Source organism: Panthera uncia (genome assembly GCF_023721935.1).
Source record: "Panthera uncia isolate 11264 chromosome B3 unlocalized genomic scaffold, Puncia_PCG_1.0 HiC_scaffold_1, whole genome shotgun sequence".
Classification (NCBI taxonomy): domain Eukaryota; kingdom Metazoa; phylum Chordata; class Mammalia; order Carnivora; family Felidae; genus Panthera; species Panthera uncia.
In genome coordinates, this window is record NW_026057582.1 from 621260 (window position 1) to 638991 (window position 17732).

The window sequence follows — 17732 nt, forward strand, 5'->3', positions numbered from 1 at the left end:
GTCCTAGGGACCCTGGGAGAGCGGTGACAGTCCTAGGGACCCGGGAGAGCGGTGACAGTCCTAGGGACCCTGGGAGAGCGGTGACAGTCCTAGGGACCCTGGGAGAGCGGTGACAGTCCTAGGGACCCGGGAGAGCGGTGACAGTCCTAGGGACCCTGGGAGAGCGGTGACAGTCCTAGGGACCCGGGAGGGTGGTGAACAGTTCTAGGGACCCTGGGACAGTGGTGACAGTCCTAGGGACCCGGGAGTGCGGTGACAGCCCTAGGGACCCTGGGACAGTGGTGACAGTCCTGGGGACCCGGGAGAGCGGTGACAGTCCTAGGGACCCTGGGAGCGCGGTGACAGTCCTAGGGACCCTGGGGACTTCACACCCGCACCCACATGTAAAGCTTGGAACCCGCAAAAAGCGAACTTAAAAACGTGGAAGGGATGGGGCGCCTGGGTGGCGCAGTCGGTTGGGCGTCCGACTTCAGCCAGGTCACGATCTCGCGGTCCGTGAGTTCGAGCCCCGCGTCGGGCTCTGGGCTGATGGCTCGGAGCCTGGAGCCTGTTTCCGATTCTGTGTCTCCCTCTCTCTCTGCCCCTCCCCCGTTCATGCTCTGTCTCTCTCTCTGTCCCAAAAATAAATAAAAAATGTTGGAAAAAAAAAAAAAAACGTGGAAGGGAAAGGGTCGGTCTGTCCTGACCTTGGGAATCCGTGGTAACGTCTCTGTTGTACCCTAGGGAGGCGTCAGATCCATCACCTGGGGAACCAGCTGCAGCTGAACCAGCACTGCCTGGACACAGCCTTCAACTTCTTCAAGATGGCCGTGAGCAAGCACCTGACCCGCGGCCGGAAAATGGCCCACGTGATCGCGGCCTGCCTCTACCTGGTGTGCCGGACGGAAGGCACCCCGCGTATCCTTTGGTTTGGGGGCCTCTCGGAGGAACCCCGTCTCGGCGCTCTCTGGGTTGGCCTCCCTCCTTTGGGCTCAGCGGTTGCAGTTTCCTGGCGCATTTCGTGGAGGCACCCTAGTGGGTGAGCGCAGGCCTTCCTGGATCGGGGTGGCCTTCCGCCACTTGGGAGGGTAGGCGCCCGGCCCGTTGGCCCCCGGGGAGGACAGAGCGCACTCCGCCGTCAGGCGGGTGATCCGCCCCCTCGGGGAGGACGGCGGCGTGTTCTGTTACTGCACTGAGACCGACCCTGCAGACGCTCCTGCGTGCCCGGAACTCAGTGCGTCGCACCCCCTGGAAAGCCCTCCCGGGGCCGCTCGCCCCCACCCTGGCTGTCCGCCCTCCCTGCCTGCCTGTGTGTCTTTTCCACCATCACTCGGCTCCCTCGGCCCGTCCTGCGTGGGACCCCCGCTCCTGGTCCCGTGTCCTTGTTTCGAGATAGCACGTCCCCCAGCGGCTTCCTGCAGGTGGTCTCCCTTCTGCCTGTTCTCTCGGGGACGGCCCGGCGGGCTGCGGGTTGCACATCGGTCTCTGGAATGTGGACGGTGGTGCCCACCGCGCTCGGGCGCCCTGACCCTTGGCCCCGTGCGTGAGGCCGGTGTGCGGTCCCCTGGAGGGCTTAGCACCTCCTCATTGTTCTCTCTGAGCCGTGGACCCGGAGCCCCTGCCGCTCGCGGTTCCTTCCTTGGCGTCACCCTCGTTCCGGGGGTGGCCCACCGCCTGCTTTCCGGCGTTCTCTTCCTTCGTTCCCGCTCACTTACCTTCCGCTTTCCCACCGGGCTCCTCTCGTGGCACGTGTGTGTGTCCCCACTGGATTCCTGTCCGTCACAGCTGCCCTCACGGGCGGGGGGCCCCAGCCACGGCTCCCGTGAAGCAAGCATGGGCTGCTGGAAGGGTCGTGGCGTGCGTGGCTGGGCCTGTTGGCCGCCGTTCCGATCGGGCAACCCTCAGCACCGGAGTCTTTCACTGAAACGTCCTAAGGTCTTGGAAGGTTCTCATTCCAGCATACCACGTCGAAAGCACACGCATGCTCTGAGCGGGCACGGGTCTCGGGTTCCCAGCACAGCGCCCCGGCAGAAGATGGTGTAGGCGCCTCGCCTGCGTCCTACCCTGGCCCCCGTGCACTGAGCAGCGAGAGGCCCGGCCAGCCTAGCTCTGAGGGGGGAGGCACAGGGGAGGCGCGTGGAGCTCCAGTCGGGCTGGCTCTGCGTCTCCGGGAGTACGGAGCGCGGGGAGCAGGGCGAGGGTGTGCAGGCCAGGCTCCGGGATCCGTCCCTCCCCCACCGCCCCCACCTCCGGTCCCCGCCCCAGTCTGGCGAGCAGAGAGAGGCATCCTCAGAGGTGCTGGCCCGTGACCCCCAACGGGAGAGGCCACAGGGTCAGGGGGGCGGGTGGGAGGGCCGGTGGGGGGCGGGGGCGGGCCGGGGTAGAGCCAGGAGAGCCTGGGGGGCGGGGGAGGGCAGAGCCGGGGGGGACAGAGGCAGGAGAGCAGGGTGGGGGGCGGGCTGGGGCAGAGCCGGGACCAGGGGAGCCGGGGAGGGCCAGGACCAGGCTCCCTTGCCGTTGCCAGGTCAGGTGTGACCTGCGTCCCTGTTTGTCACGCACGCATCCGCGGGAGCTGTTGCCGCCGCAGCGGGTGTTGAAGCCTGTGACATTTACCGGGTTCCAGCTGAGCTGCCAGCAGGCCTGTATGTGAGTGGCTGGCTTTGCGCCACGACTCCGGGTGTGCCCACGGAGGCTTCTGTCACTCACGACCTGCCCCCACCCACAGGGGCCCCGGGTGGGAGGGACAGATGTGCGCGGATCGTCCCATGGCCGACCGCGCCCTGCACATGGCCGCCCGCAGACCTGTCTCCTCTGCCAGGCTCCAGACCCCTGGGGGCTGTTAGTGGCGGGTTTGGTTCGCAGGCCTGGGCTGGGTTTCCAGAGCCTGACTGCTGTGACTCCGGCCACCCTGTGTCCCCCTCCTCACGCCCAGCTGAGGACCGCGTTTCTTGCTTTAGAGGGCGGTGCAGTCGGAGACTCTCCCTTCTGCCACGGGCCCCCCAGCCCCCCTTTACCTGCTTCCCTCTGCCCCTCCCCCTGTGTGCCCAAGGGCAACCAAGGAGTTGAAAACATGTTTTTAAATAGCTCTTTTCTAGACGAGTTTTAGGTTCACAGTGCAGCTGAGGGGAAGGTACAGAGATTTCCCAAGTGCCCCCCGTCCTCCCCCAGAACGGACCCCCCCACCAGATAGTGCGTGGATTACACTGATGGACGCATCAGCACTCGGCGTCCGTGGCTTACCTTGGAGCTCACGCTTGCTGTGGTGCCTTCTGTGGGTTTGGGCAGACGTGTAGTGACACGTGTGTGTCACCGTGTAGCCTACAGGGAGCCCGTGGTCGAAAGGAGGCCTTGGGGTGGCTGGTTGGCACGTATCGGAGGGTGGCCGGCATCACCGGGCACCAGAAAGTCGCAGGTTCAAAGCCACGGTAGGCTGACGTGAAGAGGGCGGCCCGCCCCCGGTGTCTGTCGGCTAGCCAGGGGGCTTCGGGAACCCTGGGGACCGTCTGCCGGTGTCAGCTGACATGGAGCGCGTCCGCACCCTGGGGCCCAGCTGTCCTGCCCGGCTCGGTGTGCAGGTGCGTCCTGGGTGGAGGCCGGTAGCCTCCCCTCCTGGCTGCGTCCATTGTGGTGGGGCCTCTCTGTGGGCAGAGCTCTTACTGAGGGCCACCTTAACATCTTGTCCTTTATGGCTGATTTGTGCGCCTGTTTAAGAGGCCTTTGTCTGTTCCACGTCGTGGAAATACCCTCCTGGTGTCCCTTCCCGAAGCTTTTGGTTTTATGTGTCCCCTTGGAGTTTGGGATTTCTGTGGGGCTGGCTTCACTGTGTTGTCTGTCGCGAGGAAAGGGTCGGGTTCCTCTCCACGGGGCGTCCGGCACGCGGCGCACGTGGGCCCGATGCTGGCGTCTCCGAGCCCTTCTCTGGTCCGCTTGCCTGTCTGGGCCGACCCCGGGCTGCTAGAAGCTGCAGGTTTGGAACAGCCTGAGGACCCCACGCGTGTCAGGAGGCCTCCAGCTGCAGCTGTGTCAGCGTCTGCGCTGTGTGTGGCCCTCCGTTCTTCTGCGTGAGTTTTTCAAGCAGCCTGTTTCCGTGAAAAGTCTTCTGGGATTTTCTGGGCTTTATGGATCAATTTGTGGGAGATTGAAGTTGACGTTCGTTTTAACAGTACTGAATCTTCCAGTCGATGAATACCCCTGTTTCTTCCAGTGTTTTGTACTTTCAGGGATGCTTTGTTATTTTTGAGGAGGAGGCCTTTCCTGTCCTTCGTTAGATTTGTTCCCAAGTCTGTTTTGCGCTAACGTAGATGCCGTCTTGTGTGTGTACAAGTACAGTTGGGTTTGTATGCTTTAAAAAAAATGTTTTTTAATGTTTACTTATTTTTGAGAGAGAGACAGAGCGCGAGCCGGGGGGGGGGGGGGGGGGGGGCAGACAGAGAGAGGGAGACACAGAATGCGAAGCAGGCTCCAGGCTCCGAGCCGTCGGCACAGAGCCCGACGCGGGGCTCGAACTCACGGACCGCGAGATCGTGACCTGAGCTGAAGCCGGACACCTAACCGACTGAGCCACCCAGGCGGCCTGTGTATATGGTTTTAAGTTTACTTATTTATTCAAGCAATCTCTACACCCAACCTGGGGCTCGAACTCATGACCCTGAGATCAAGAGCTGCGCGGTCTTCCAGCTGAGCCAGCCGGGCACCCTGAGATTTGTCTCTTGACATTATGTCCACGTCTACAAGATTCAGTTATTAATCTTACGAGTTGGCTGTTGGGATCTCTTGCCTTTTTAACCCACGCAGTTGTGTGTGCGGCACCTTTTCTTTCCTTCTATTTTTTTGGGGGGTTTGATTCACTATTTTTCTAGCTTCTTGAGACCGATGCGCAGGTTCTTGATTTTAGTCTTTTTTGTTTTTCCTGATAAGAGCCTTAGAGACTGTCCCTTCCCCTCCAGGCAGATTTTAATTACATGGCGCAGTCCTGACGTGTCATTCAGAGTTGTGTTGCCCGTTTTGACGATGGTTGGGGGTTTTCTCCTTACCTTGGGATTATCGGCTTGCAGCGTAACCGTGTGGTCCGAGGACGCTCACCGAGCGCTCCACGGTGTGTGCACAGCTCAGCGCATGGTCTGCTCTGGTGGGGGTGCGTGTGCGTTTCAAAAGAATGTGTGTCTGTGGTCGTTGCGTGCGTTGGCTGATTGTGTGCCTTGAATCCCTGCTCGTGTCTGCTCGTTCTGCGGGACAGTTACAGCCTCCCGCCGCCCCCGTGGGCTGGGCTGCGACTTTCCCCTTGACCCCGTCAACGCCCGTGACGTGCCGGAGCTGCGTCGTGGGGAGGGCGAGACCCACCTCTGGGGGATGGGCCCTGGATGCCACCGGACGCCCGCCTGTTTCCTGAGCGCTTCTCCCCTCAGTTGCACCCGGTCTGATGTGCCGCAGGTGGACTCGCTCCCTTCTGCCTGGGGTTCGCGGGGTCGATTTCCATCTTAAAATTCACTCCTTCCTGATATGTTTAAGACGTGTCTCTTGTGAGCAATGTAGAATCATGTGTTTTTCTCTGATTTTTTAATTCAGTTTTGAAATATTTTTTGTTGGAGAATTTCCTCCATTTACATTAAATGTGCTTATTGGTATATTTGCATTTAATTCCACTACTGGTTTTCTGTTTGCTACATTTGTTCTTTGTTGTTTTTTTCTCATGACGTCTTAGAGAAATCAAGTATTTTCTTACTCTTGTTTCCTTTATTTTGTAAATTTTTTTAATGTTTGTTTTTGAGAGAGAGAGAGAGACAGCAAGAGCGTTGATGCACGCACAAGTAGGGGAGGGGCAGAGACAGAGGGAGACCCAGAATCCGAAGCAGCTCCAGGCCGTGAGCTGTCAGCACAGAGCCTGACGTGGGACTTGAACCCACAAACCGTGAGATCATGACGTGAGCCACAGTCGGCTGCCTAACCAACCGAGACCCCCAGGCGCCCCCATACTATTTTCCTCTAAACACCTTGTCCGTCATGCATGTGTTTGTCATTGTTTTGCCTGCTAGCCTAGGTTATGTGCCCCTGTGCCTCTGACTTCTCAGGTTCCACCTTAGACTAGGGTACCAGTACTCCCCAGGCACGTGGACTGGCCCAGGCGTCCCCGTGGCCACCGCTCCCACCGCTACTGGAGGTTAGCGCTCATTCAGATTTCCCAGTTTTGACCGTTCCCTTCCTGTATTTCTCTGCATCATCTAGGACCATTTTCCTCCCGTCTTAGGAACTCCACTCTTATTTTTAGTGTGTCTACTGGAAGGAAGATTCTCTCTGCTGCTGTTTGTGTGAGACATCGTTGTTTTTATTTACATCTTTTTTCAAATGTTTATTTTATTTTATTTTTATTAATTTTGAGAGAGAGTGAGCCGGAAGGGCGGGGTGCGTGTCTGGAGAGAGAGAATCCCAAGCAGGCTCTGCGCTGTCAGCACAGAGCCCAACACGGGCCTCGATCTCACGACCGTTGAGATCATGACCTGAGCCCAGATGAAGAATCGGACGCTTACCCGGTTGAGCCCCCGGTGCCCCCAGAACATGTTTATTTTGAAAGCTGTTTGGGTAGCCTGTAGGTGTTTCCTGCGGCCCTCCCGGGTCATCCCTGCCCACCGCCGGTCAGGGCTGGTCACTGGTCTGCATCATCTTGTCTCTGTTTCTCAGGGCAGCCAGCCCGTCGTCCCTGCTTTTAGGGAGTATGTTTGTCCAGCCTAGTGTCCGTGGGGCGTCTCTAGAATCGGTGGCATCATGTGTTTTATGTGTCCCGGGGGGGTCTGAGGCCGCGTCCCGTCCCGTCCGTGTGTCCCAGGAGGGTCTGAGGCCGCGTCCCGTCCCAGCTGAGGTTCCCTGCATCCTCTCGTCCCGTCTGGTCTTGGGTCACATGCACATCTCATGTCCCACCTTGGGTTCTGCATCTTCCCTTCTGTTTTGTATTTTTCTCCTTCTTCTCCTCTCTCGGTTTCAATCTGAGTGTTTTCAGTAACCTACCTTTGGATTCCCTCAACCCTTCCTTTGCTGTGTCTTACCGGGTATTAGACCCGTCTGGTAATTTCTTAATTTCAGTTACTGTTTCTCATTAGATTCTAAGTCTTTGGCGAAGTGGCCCATCTCTGTAGTTACACAAAGGTCTTTAGTAACTCCCATCAGTAGGACCATCGGTGGTTCTGGTTGTACTGGTTTGGGGTATTTGGTCATGCCTGTTCTCTTGTTTGGCAAGTTTTTATTAAACTGATAGATACTGTGTTTGAGAACTTGAGGGGCTGTGGGCAGTTGCCCCCTGAGGGGGTTTGCTGTCCTCGGAGGGGCGGGCAGTGTGGGGAGCAAGCCCTGCTCCAGCAGAGGCTGGTCGCCCGGGGCCCGACTGCCAGCCTCATTTGGTCGACCAGGTGCTGCCTGCCCTTGGAAGTGCCTGGACTTAAAGTCCACCTTCCTCCAGGGGGCGCCGCGCTTCGTCCCGGGGCAGCTGGTCCCCTGAGCGGGAGCACGGACTGCTGGCGTGGCCCTCCTTCTTTTGAGGGTCTTCCCCACAGCGGGGCTCCCAGTTGCTCCCCTGCCTTTTATCTATTTTTCCGCTTGTTCCCCACCCCCAACCACCGCCTGCTTCCGAGCGCCGGGCCCCTGGGTGCGTTTGTCTCCAGCCTGTGGGCACGCCTTTCGACACTTAAGTCAGGGCCTGCTCCTTCCTTCCCTGGACTGTCCGTGGCTTTCCCCGTGGCACAGAATCCCTGTCCTCCGTGGCCAGCAGGCTGCAGCTTCCAGCTCCTGTCTCCCTCGCCCTCCCTGTCTTCCCAGCCACAGCAGCTCCTGGCTGCCACTCCCTGTGCCTCAGGTGTGCTGACCTCCTCCGAGCTCCCAGTCACAGGTGCCGGCTGGCCTGCCACCAGCCAGTGGGGGAGCAGGTACCTCCCGCAGCACAGAGGTGGGCACGGTGCCTGAGTGCAGACCGCGTCCGGGGCCTGTGCTGCTCAGCCCCTCGCTGAGCCTGAGCCCTGGGCACATACAGGTGTGCTTGAACCAGGAGCTGCCAGCGCGGGATAGACCATCTCAGCATGGTTGGGGAGGGAGCCGAGACCTTTGGCCGGGGCCGGGGCGGGCCGGGGCGCGGGCCTGAGCTCTGCACCTCCCTGGCACTTGGGGGGGCAGGGCCGGCCTGGAATCCGGCCCTGGGCCCTTCCCACACCTCTTCCGGGCAGGCAGCTGGCACAGGCCGTGGCGTGGAGCTGGGAGGGTGGGCTGCGGGCACCTCCAGAGTGTGGGAATGTCCTGCAGAGTGACGATGACTGCCCGTGTCAATTATTTGAGGAGTCGTGTACATAAGGGAGAGCCCACCACAGGACGCCTCAGCCTCAGGCTCAGTGCGGGGGGAGCAGGGTCGGCGTGCGGGGACCGGGCGCTCAGAGCCCTGCAGGGCACTTCCGTCTTTACCAGGCACAACTCTTCAGTGGACGGGGTGTTGGGTGTTCCTGGTGGCCCTTGTCCTTCGTGGGGCGTGGCTGTGAGCTCCTGTCTAAGCAGGAGTGTGTCGGGCTCATAAATAATCGCCTGGGGAGAGATCAGTCAGGGCCAGAGCCACCCTGCAGAAGGGGGTGTGGGTGGACGGGGGGACAGGGGGTGCGTGCCGGGCAGGCCGGCCTCCGTGGGGCGGACGCGTCTGCTCCTGGTGCGGAGGGCGCCGCTGTCCCCGGGCCCCCCCCCGTCTGTCCCCGCCGGGGCCCGGGAGCTGCGGTGCCGGTTGGGAGCTCTGCTGCCCCGACCGTTCCCGCCACCGTGAGCTGGAAGCGCGGTGTCTGTGCACGTGCTCACACCTCCCGTTGGCCCGCATGCTGATGCCATTTTCCTCGTCTCTCTTTGGGCGCCCTGAGGAAACACTCCCACCTGAGGCCGTGTAGACAAACGTCATGGTCTTTTAACTGTTTGCTCTGCCGTCATTAAATCTCTGTAAACTTTCCCACTTACTGAAAACGGGTCTGCGTGTAAATCGAGCCTCATCTGATTGTTCTTCCGGCACCGCGCACGCCAGCCAGGTGGTCCCCTGTCCCTCTCATGGTGGATCCGGACGCCGGGGCGTTGCTGGCCCAGCGTGGGCCGCCCCACCGTGGCACTGGAGCCCTCTGTACACGTCCTCAGAATCCTCTGTGGGGCCACGGGAGCGCCGGCGTTTTGGTCCGTGCGGACAGTGTTTGTGTTCGCACATCTCTTCGCAGGCCGACACCCCAAGCTGGTGCTCCCTGAGCGCAAGTGCCACCTAGCAGAGCATGTCAGGGACCAGGGGAGGCCGCCAGGCTCCAGGCCACCGGAAGGTCTGCTGACCTTTTATGATTCCAGCACCCGCGAAGGGGGGCTGGTGCCCCTGTGCCAGGAAGGTGGGGGGCGCCGCCCCGCAGGCGGTGCAGACACAGGCCCGCTGGCCGGCCAGATGAGACTTTCCAGAGCCACGGCACATCCCCACGTGCGCCTCAGCCGGGCGACCTGCTGTGGGCCGGGCCCCGAGGGCACTCACGAGGACAGCGTGGGCGCCCGTGTGGGGAAGCACGTTGTTCCCGCGGTCCTTGCTGCCCGGCCGGCGAGCACCGGCCGCGCGTGCGCGTCTCCTCCGGTGTCACGAGGAGAGCAGCCGCGCCTCCTTGGCTGCGCCTGGAGTCCAGTCTCCTGTTTGAAACACACACACTCCCCCAGGGTCTGCTGCGGGGATCGCGCTGCTCGGCCCACGGCAGAGGGAGGTGCAGACGCCCGCCTGCCCCCACGCGCCCTTCGGCTGCCAAGTCATTGACCGACCGGATCTCCGTGTTTGTCCGTGTTTCTTTTTTTCCCTCGGAGGGGAGATTGGCATAAAACAAAACGCTCGGGGGTTTTGACAGACGTACGTCTCTGCAGCAGGATGCAGGGCAACCTGGTCCCTTCTGGTCAGGCTCCCCCCCCCCCCGCCCCCCCGCCGCCCCCGAGGCACCCACTGAGGATTCTCACGGGCTAATTCGGCTTGTTCCAGACGTCGGGTGAAGGGAAGGCCTCTTCTGTAAGGGTTCTGTCGCTAGGCGAGCTTGTGGGCCTGCGCTGTGGCACACGCTCCGTGTGGGAGCGCCCGCCCCGCCACGGCTCTGCCGGGGGCGGTCGTCTGGGCTCTTCTGGCCGTTTGTACGAAGCCCTGTGTGGATGCGCATCCGCATGCTGTGAGCGAGAGCCTCGCCGGGAGGAGCCGGCCGGAGGCGGGCGCGGGGTCAGCCTTAGAGGAAGCCGGCCGGCCTCCCGCCATCGGGCCGTCCCGCTGCGCCCCAGCCCGCAGAGCGCGTGAGGCCGGCGTTGGGTGCTGTGGGGGGGCACTTTGTTCGCCTTTCTCTTGCGAGGTCTTTCTCATGTGCTTATTGGCTCTTGGCTTCTCCCTGTGAAGTGTCTGTTCAAAACTTTTACTCCTCTTTTTGCCTTTGTTTTGTTATTACTTTGTAATAGATTTCGTTTTTCAGAGCCGTTGTAGGTTAAGGAAAAATTGTGCAGAGTCCCCCGTGCGCCTCTGTCCCCTCCCCCCCCACCCCTGCATTTCCCTGTCAACACCTGCGTTAGTGCGTAGACACCTGCGAAAGTCACGGCTGACGGCCCAGCGTCACGTCGTCCTTACCGCAGGCCCGCACCTGACACCAGGGCTCGCTCCCGTCACGTGCTGTGGTGCCTTCCGTGGCTCTGACAGGTGTGCGGTCAGTGCCGCGTGTCCGCGACCGGGAACGTCACATGCAGTGGCTTCGCCGCCCCGGACGGCCCCTGTGCTCCACCTGTGCGCCCCTCCCCCACCCGGGCAACCTCCCACGCCTGCACCGTCTCCGGGGCTTTGCCTTTTCCGACCGTCACGGACCCGGAGTCCTGTGGTTCCCGCCTCTTGGCTCGGCTCATTTCTTGTGTCCTTTTTGGTGCCACGGGTCACCGCTCCCTCCTGTAGCTCGACTTCCTTTCCTCTCCCTTCTTCCCCGGCCTTCTTTGCTCCCGGCCTTCCCTGGTGTATCCCGCTTAAGGGTGTGCCTTCAGAGACTGAGAAACCCGGTGCCTTTTAGTCAAGGTGGGGGCGGGATGTCTGGGACCTTGTGCAAAGCTGTGGCCTCGGGGAGCCCTTTCTTCTTGATGTGTTGGGCCCGGGGTTACCCTCCCGATGCCTGGTCTGGGCTCTGACTCAGCACGTGGGGATTTCTCGTCCTCACCTTCTCAGAGCCACAGCAGACCCGTGAGTGACATGGAGTTTCTCTTCTCTTGACGAGCCGCCCTACTCGGTGGCTTGTGTTTTGTGTTTTTGTGTACGTGTCCAGCTGAGTTTCATCACTTAGGACATAATCTGGTGACTCTTTAATCGCCTGCTGAGAGTGAGCACAGGTCCCGTGCCAGAGTCTCCACAGCTGTCCCCTCAAGCACCGGCACTCTGGAGGTGCCTGCCAGCCACCAAGGGCGGGTGGCCCTCTGTCCACGTGTCTGTTCCCCAGGAGCCACGAGTCGTGGGGCAGAGGCCACACGTAGTGCCTGGGTGGCCGTCAGTAGGTGCTCGGGGGACAGACCGAGCGTCGTCACGCGCTTCTGGGCTGTGCCACACGGGGGGTGGGCCTGTGAGGACTGCATTCACGGCCCCTCTCCCCCTGTCCTGGGAGCGGTTCACAGAGGTCTCCGTGAGCAGCCCCGATGCCTCACTCCTCTCGATCCATGCCGAGCTTAGATTCCCGACGAGGTCCGGTGGCCGGGTGTATGGTCGGTGCCTCTGGGAGGCTGTCGGGTAACGGGGGGTCCATGGCTTGAGTGCACGTGTTCCTTGACTCCTGCCACAGACATGCTCCTCGACCTCAGTGATCTGCTCCAGGTAGACTGGTTTCCTTCCTGAGCCCTTTTCCCAAGGGAGGCTGGGACTGGGGCACAGGATGCGCCAGGGTGTGGTCTGTTCAAGAGCTGGGAGGGGGCAGTAAACACGGGTCACACTGTGGTCCTGGGAGCCGGGCGGCCTCGGCCTCAGAACCAGTGGGAAGACCCAGGTGTACTTGGTCCGAGACAAGGGAGATTCTTTAAAACGGGGGGGGGGGGGGGGGGGTCACGGCACAGACGTGTCCACGGTGTGAGGGTGTGTGCGGGGCGATCATGGATTCCACGCCTGCACGGAAAGCGTGGTCGGGTCCCGGTGCACCTGGGCCGCAGGGCCCCCCAGTGCTGATGAGGCTGGGCTTCCACGAAAACCACATGCCACCTGCGTGGTCGCTGTCCTAGCTGTCCTCGTAAATGGCATCTCTCAGGAGTCCTCTGAGATGCTCTGGCCGAGCTAACAGTCATCTGTTGGGATCGTGGAAATGGAACACTGCACGTGCGGTACCAAGGGGGTGGGGGGGGGGGTGTGGCCTCACGGGCCGGTTCCGTCCCGGGACTTCCCACAAAGGACGGAGTGCGTCTGGTGTAGGGCAGATGCTCAGAAGCCCTTAGGCAAAGCCTGGATGGGTCAGGGTGGTGTTCTGGCGGTTTCTTGCTTCACACCGTTGGATATGGGAAACCAGCGCAGGGCCAGACAGAAGGGGTGCGTGTTCTTGCTCCTCCGGGCTGGACCAAGGCCCCGGGGGCAGCCGCTGCGCCGGCCGGCTGAACCCGCACAATTTACTGTGAGCTTTTATTGCCCGAGATGGAGGGGTGTGCCTCGGGCCCCTGGGCCAGCCTGCTGGGTGGGTGTGGGGGGACCTGGGCAGAGCCGGCCCCAGGCTCTGGGCCGCGTCCCTTCCCATCAGCGGGGTCTCCCTGGGGCCGGGACGGGCGCAGCACACACAGGACGTGTTTGTGTGCTTGTCTGTGGGTGTGGGGCAGCGTGTCGGGTGAGGGTCTCGCCTGGGGCTCTGGCTGCGGGGGGCTGACACGGGTCCTCCCATCCGTTCTTGTGTGAACGCTCGCCGAGTGGACCTTTCTCCCCGGGCTCGGCCCCCGCTCAGGCGTGGCTGGTACAGGAGCACTCAGGGCCGTCTGGGCGGAGAGCCCATCTGCCAGGTGGACAGGATGGGGGGTGCTGGCTAGCCATGCCCGGCTGTACCGGCCGCCTTCACAGAGACAAGCTACAAACACCTCAGAGCTCCTAGTGCGTGCTGGTGCACGTTAGCGTCTGTGGCAATAACCGTGTGTGTTGTGCGGGTGTGGCCTTTCAACAATTTGACTTTCCATTTGAAGTCTGTTCAGAGGACTGTTTCCTGCAGATCTTCATCTGCTCGGGACACAGGCAGGGTGGGAGGCGTGAAGGGGGACCGGCGGGTGCTGCGGTGGGAGGAGACGGTGAGGGGGACACTGAGCTCCACTCTCAGACGGGCCTGAAGTCAGGAGGGTCAAGTTGCAGGAACTTGGGGGAGCCCGGCAAAGGCTGGGGCGCTCATAGAACGTCCGCACACGCGGAGACGCGGCACGCGTGGGCAGGCTGAGGGCTGAATCCCTTCGGAAGGCACGCTCCGTGAGCCACCAGCCCTGCGAAGGGGGGCTTCTCCCAGGAGGAGGCCTGGATGGGAAGTGCAGGTCTGCCCAAGCTGGCACCTTCCACGTCCTCTGAGGGGGCTTTGTGCCATCCCTTAGCGCTCCCGGACGGCCGCAGGCACCTGCCTGTGCTGCCTGAGAGGCCTTTTCTGGTGTCCCCTTGGGCACCGGCGAAAGGGCCCTCATCCGGGCCTTCATAGGCCAGGCTTGATTAGGCAGACAAACTCCCTGGGGAGACCAGAGACAGAGGGCCAGGGCCAGGATACTGAGGCCTGAGAGTCCCAGGGGAGGGGCGGGAGGGCACCAAGCCTGAGCTTTTCCCAATTCTGCACCCCACCCGAGCGGACCGGCTTCTTCCATGCCTGTGGTCAGGCACCCCTCAGAGGCCCCCCTCCCACAAGGTGCCCAGGCCAGCACGGGGCAGGCTCTCAGGGCGGCCGAGGCCCGGCCGCACTGGAGGGTCGCGTCCAGGAGTACATGACTGGGTGCTGCGGTTGGTCAGGTGCTGGGCTCCACAGCGGATTTGGACTCGAGGTGGGAGTGGGCGGCGTGTCGCCGAGATCTGCGGAGACCCACGGCCACGACTGAGCTGCTCCCGGCGAGGGGCCGAGGCCGTGGCTCCCGGGCCCGTTGGGAGCACGGCATGCCGTGGCCAGCAGGCCCCGAACGTGCGGGCGCACGCCACTCTGAATGACACACCTTGCACTCCGCGTGCTTCCGCTTTGCTAACTGTCTCTCAGGCAGCTTTTTTCCTCAGCAAATCGCCACTGCTGAGACGGTGGTGGGGCCTGGAAAGCTGCCTGGGGCTGGGAAGCAGGGCCCTGGGCTGCCGTGGGCTCATGGGGGCTGGCAGGGAGCCTTACCAGGGCTCTGCGGACTCAACGACGAAGTGCATATTTTAAGAGAAGAAAGCAAACGTTTCCTAAATTGCTAATCTCGGTAGTGGTTTTTTCGTGACAGGTGAACGTTTACGTGCTGGGGAAGACCTTCCTCCTCCTGGCGAGAGAGCTCTGCATCAACGCACCAGCAATAGGTATGGCGGGGCCGGTGGGGGGGGGGGGGGGGGGGGGGGGGGGGCGTGCTCGGACGGGAGGCGGTCACGTGCGGGCACAGCAGCTCCGCCAGGTAGGAAGCAACCCTGTCCGAGGGCAGCCCGGAACCCCACGGCCTGGGGGTTACCCCCGGTATAAGACCAGAGCGCCCTGCGGTTGTGGGTGAGCGCGCAGAGAGGGAGCGGTGCTGCTGCCTTGGGGGCCCGCCCGCCTCGTGAGAACAGGGCTGGAGGCGGGTGCCTCGGGGAGGCCAGGACCCCTGCGGATGGAGTGCCGCTTTCCTAGCCACATTCCGCCTTCACCGGAGCCTTACCAAGGACTGTTTTCAGCCCGCTCGGAGGGCTTGCTCCCGATTTTGCCCACGGAGGAGGCGCAGTGTGCGGGGCCGGGCAGGGCGGGCTGGGGGCGCGGTGCTGGGTCACCCACGGGATGGTCCTCTGAAGCCGGGAGAGGCCTTGCAGGACAGGCCCGGAGGCCAGAAGGGCTGCTGGACGGAGTAGCCACACAGCTGTGGCTCTCTGCTCCCAGCCCAGACCCTCTCCCGAGAGGCCACGTTCCTGTGGCCAGTGACACGGTCCCTCCCTGTGGAGGCGAAGATGAGGTTTTTTCCAGAAACAAAGCAACCACCAATAGAGTGTGTGGCCTGGGAGAAGAGAGACAAGGGGCTCAAAGAGCCTGCTTGACCCCAAAGCCCGCCTGGGCAGGGGCCATCCAGGGCCTGCCAGGGAAGCTGCTGCCTGAGCCTGAGGCAGGAGATTGGCGCTCAGGGTCTGGAGGCGCGGACCCAGCAGAGAGCCCCACTTTACCCCCCTCAAATCTGAGCTTCACAGCAGGGGTTTGCGTGAGAGGCTACGACGCTCTAGGAAGTACAGACGCAAGCACACACCCAGCTTTTTCCAGAGCCTTCTAAAGCAATAAGCACGCCCTGGTGGTGGCAGCCCGGCTTGCCAGCAGAGGGCACGCTCAGGGACAGACGGGGCCTGCCAGGGAGGCCGTTCGATCCTAACCAGCACGGGAGGGTTTGCCGTGTGCTAGAAGGGAGTCCCTCTTCACAGACACGCGGGAAAGCGCGTGCCCAGCTTAACGCTCCCTCGGACATTCATCTGCCGGTGGCTCTTGTCTTGCTGAAACTCTGAGACCTGGCTAGAAAGACTACGTTAGGTGGCTTCTTCCAATTTTGGTTTTGAAGGGAAGGTTTTGGGTTAAGCGTAGTACCACTCTGAATTTGTGAGGGTGGGAGCCGGCGAAGCCCACAGGGCACGCAGCGTGGGCACCACCGGGAGGGGCCCGAAGCCCGTCTCGGAACCCCAGGGCTGCCCGGCGGCCCGGCCTCCGAAACCTGGGCAGGGCCGTGGCTGTGCAGCACAGCCCGTGTGTCCCCGCTCTGGCCGCAGCCGACCGCGTACAAGAGACGTACAAACCAAGCACGGTCTTTAATGACGTCGGCGAGGCCGTCGGCGGGGGGCGGAGGGGTAGCACGGCCTCCTGCACGTCCCTCCCCCTCCCAGCGCCCCTCACGGCGTACCCATGCCACCTCAGGCGTAGAAGATGAGCTCTGGGATCTGCCCACCCTGGACCCCGGTCCCGTTGGTGCTGTCCGAGGAGCACTGGAACTGGAAGGTCACCTTCCCGCACTGCACTTCCGTCATGCCCTCCTGCCCAAAGTAGCTGAGCTCGCTGCCATCCAGGACCGCGCTGGCCGTGTAGAAGGTGTCCTGCTCCACCTGCACGGGGTGCTCAAACCAGACCGAGAAGGTGTTGCTGGAGCCGTCCGAGACGAACTTGGTCAGGTTCTGAGCCAGGACCACCCCCAGCCGCTTCAGTTCGATCTTCACGCTGTACTCGGCCTTCCCGGAGCTGGAGCCGTACAAGCCCAGCCCTGCCACGAACACCCTCCGGTCCACGGCAAACTGGATGCTGTCACAGCGCCCGCGGTAGCGCCACTGGTTGCTGCGGTAGGCGGAGGACTGGAAACGGTGGCACCTCTGCGGGGCGAGGCCCTTCCTCTTGGTCAGCGGGAAGCTGAGGAGGGGCTTGTTGGCGGCCGTGTACCACAGGAAGATGCTGTGGGTCTCCTCCAGCGTCAGGATGTCCGACTGGGCAGCGCCGTTGGCGAACTCCTCCAGGGTCATGGTCGGAATCCGGACCAGGTAGAGGGCGGGCCCCAGCACGTGCCTCTTGTTGCGCGGGGTGGCCGGCAGGCCCTGCCTCTTGCACTCTGCTTCCGCCCAGCTCAGGACGGCCTCGAAGACCACGGCCTCCTTGGCGTTGAGAGCTTCCCGCGTCACGATGATCTCCAGCGTCTGCCAGTCAATCTCACAGAAGCCTTCAGACCTCAGAGCCATCTCCGCCTGAGCATCGATGACCTCCCAGCAGCGCTGGGTCAGCTCGGGCTCCTCAAACAGCCGGCTCTGGGACAGCAGGACACAGGCGTTTTTGGCTTCCAGGCTGGTCTCCAGGAAATTAACACAGGCTTTAGCTAGTGCCGGCACGATGTACTTCTTGGCAGCATAGAGAGTGGCCAGCACCGTGTCGGCCTCCAGATCGATCTCGTCACTGTACATGTACCTAGGTGGGGCGGGGACCGTGTCACAGGCTGCGTGGGGCATGCCCCCAAGAAGCTGCACGGTGCCCGCTGGCGGCAGCCAGGCAGCAAGGAGCCACCCCCTCCTCGCGGACTCGTGCAGCAGGCTTACTTTAACAAGATGAGGAAGGCTGCGGGCTCCACGTCAGGGATGTGGATTTCTGACTTAACTTCTGCCAAATCGCCATAAAACATGGCATAGAAGACAGAGCTCCCAACGGCCAGGACGTACTGTGGATGACACAGGAGCTGCCCTGAGCCCCGGACCCTCCCTGCCCCCAGCGGATGCCGCACCCGGGGTACAGGGCAGCCCCTACTCAGGCGGTGGGCAGTCGCCTCTGCGGGCTTACAGGGCCAAGCCTCTACCAACCTTGTGGGCGGGCACCCTGCGGGCCGCTCCCGGGGGCCCCACGATGAAGTGGACGTCAGCCATGAGCTCGTTGTTGAACATCAGCGCGTTCCTGCAAAGGGCAGAGGCACACGGCTCGGGGCTCGGGGGTCGGGCCGGGGCGCGGGCGCGGGGTGCGGGGTGCGGGGTGCGGGCGCGGCCCGGGCTCACCTCTCGCGCAGGGTCGGGTGGAAGGACTGCCAGTTGGGACTCTCCAAGTTGTTGTTGTCGGGCCGCGGGCCGGAGGGCCGCGCGAGCCTGCCGC

At 62.4% G+C, this 17732-nt stretch overlaps 2 protein-coding genes across 3 annotated transcripts in view; one reads left to right on the top strand and one right to left on the bottom strand.

The window, feature by feature from the left end:
* Window positions 1–17732, top strand: part of BRF1 (BRF1 RNA polymerase III transcription initiation factor subunit) — a 57270-nt gene that overhangs the window by 18908 nt on the left and 20630 nt on the right. The window contains exons 3-5 of the mRNA XM_049611994.1: window positions 724–897; window positions 11784–11815; window positions 14404–14476. Coding sequence (XP_049467951.1) covers window positions 724–897; window positions 11784–11815; window positions 14404–14476 — 279 coding nt within the window. The remainder of the gene's footprint in view (window positions 1–723; window positions 898–11783; window positions 11816–14403; window positions 14477–17732) is intronic.
* Window positions 15910–17711, bottom strand: BTBD6 (BTB domain containing 6). Of its 2 annotated transcripts, XM_049611995.1 has the most exons (4): window positions 17639–17711; window positions 17450–17540; window positions 17192–17310; window positions 15910–17063 (listed from the first exon to the last, which is right to left on the bottom strand). In XM_049611995.1, the coding sequence occupies exons 2-4, from the start codon at window positions 17528–17530 to the stop codon at window positions 16031–16033; spliced, it is 1233 nt and encodes a 410-aa protein (XP_049467952.1). In that variant the 5' UTR covers window positions 17531–17540; window positions 17639–17711; the 3' UTR covers window positions 15910–16030. The 2 variants fall into 2 exon arrangements, with proteins under 2 accessions (XP_049467952.1, XP_049467954.1); XM_049611997.1 differs by lacking the exons at window positions 17192–17310; window positions 17639–17711 and having other exon boundaries at window positions 17450–17537.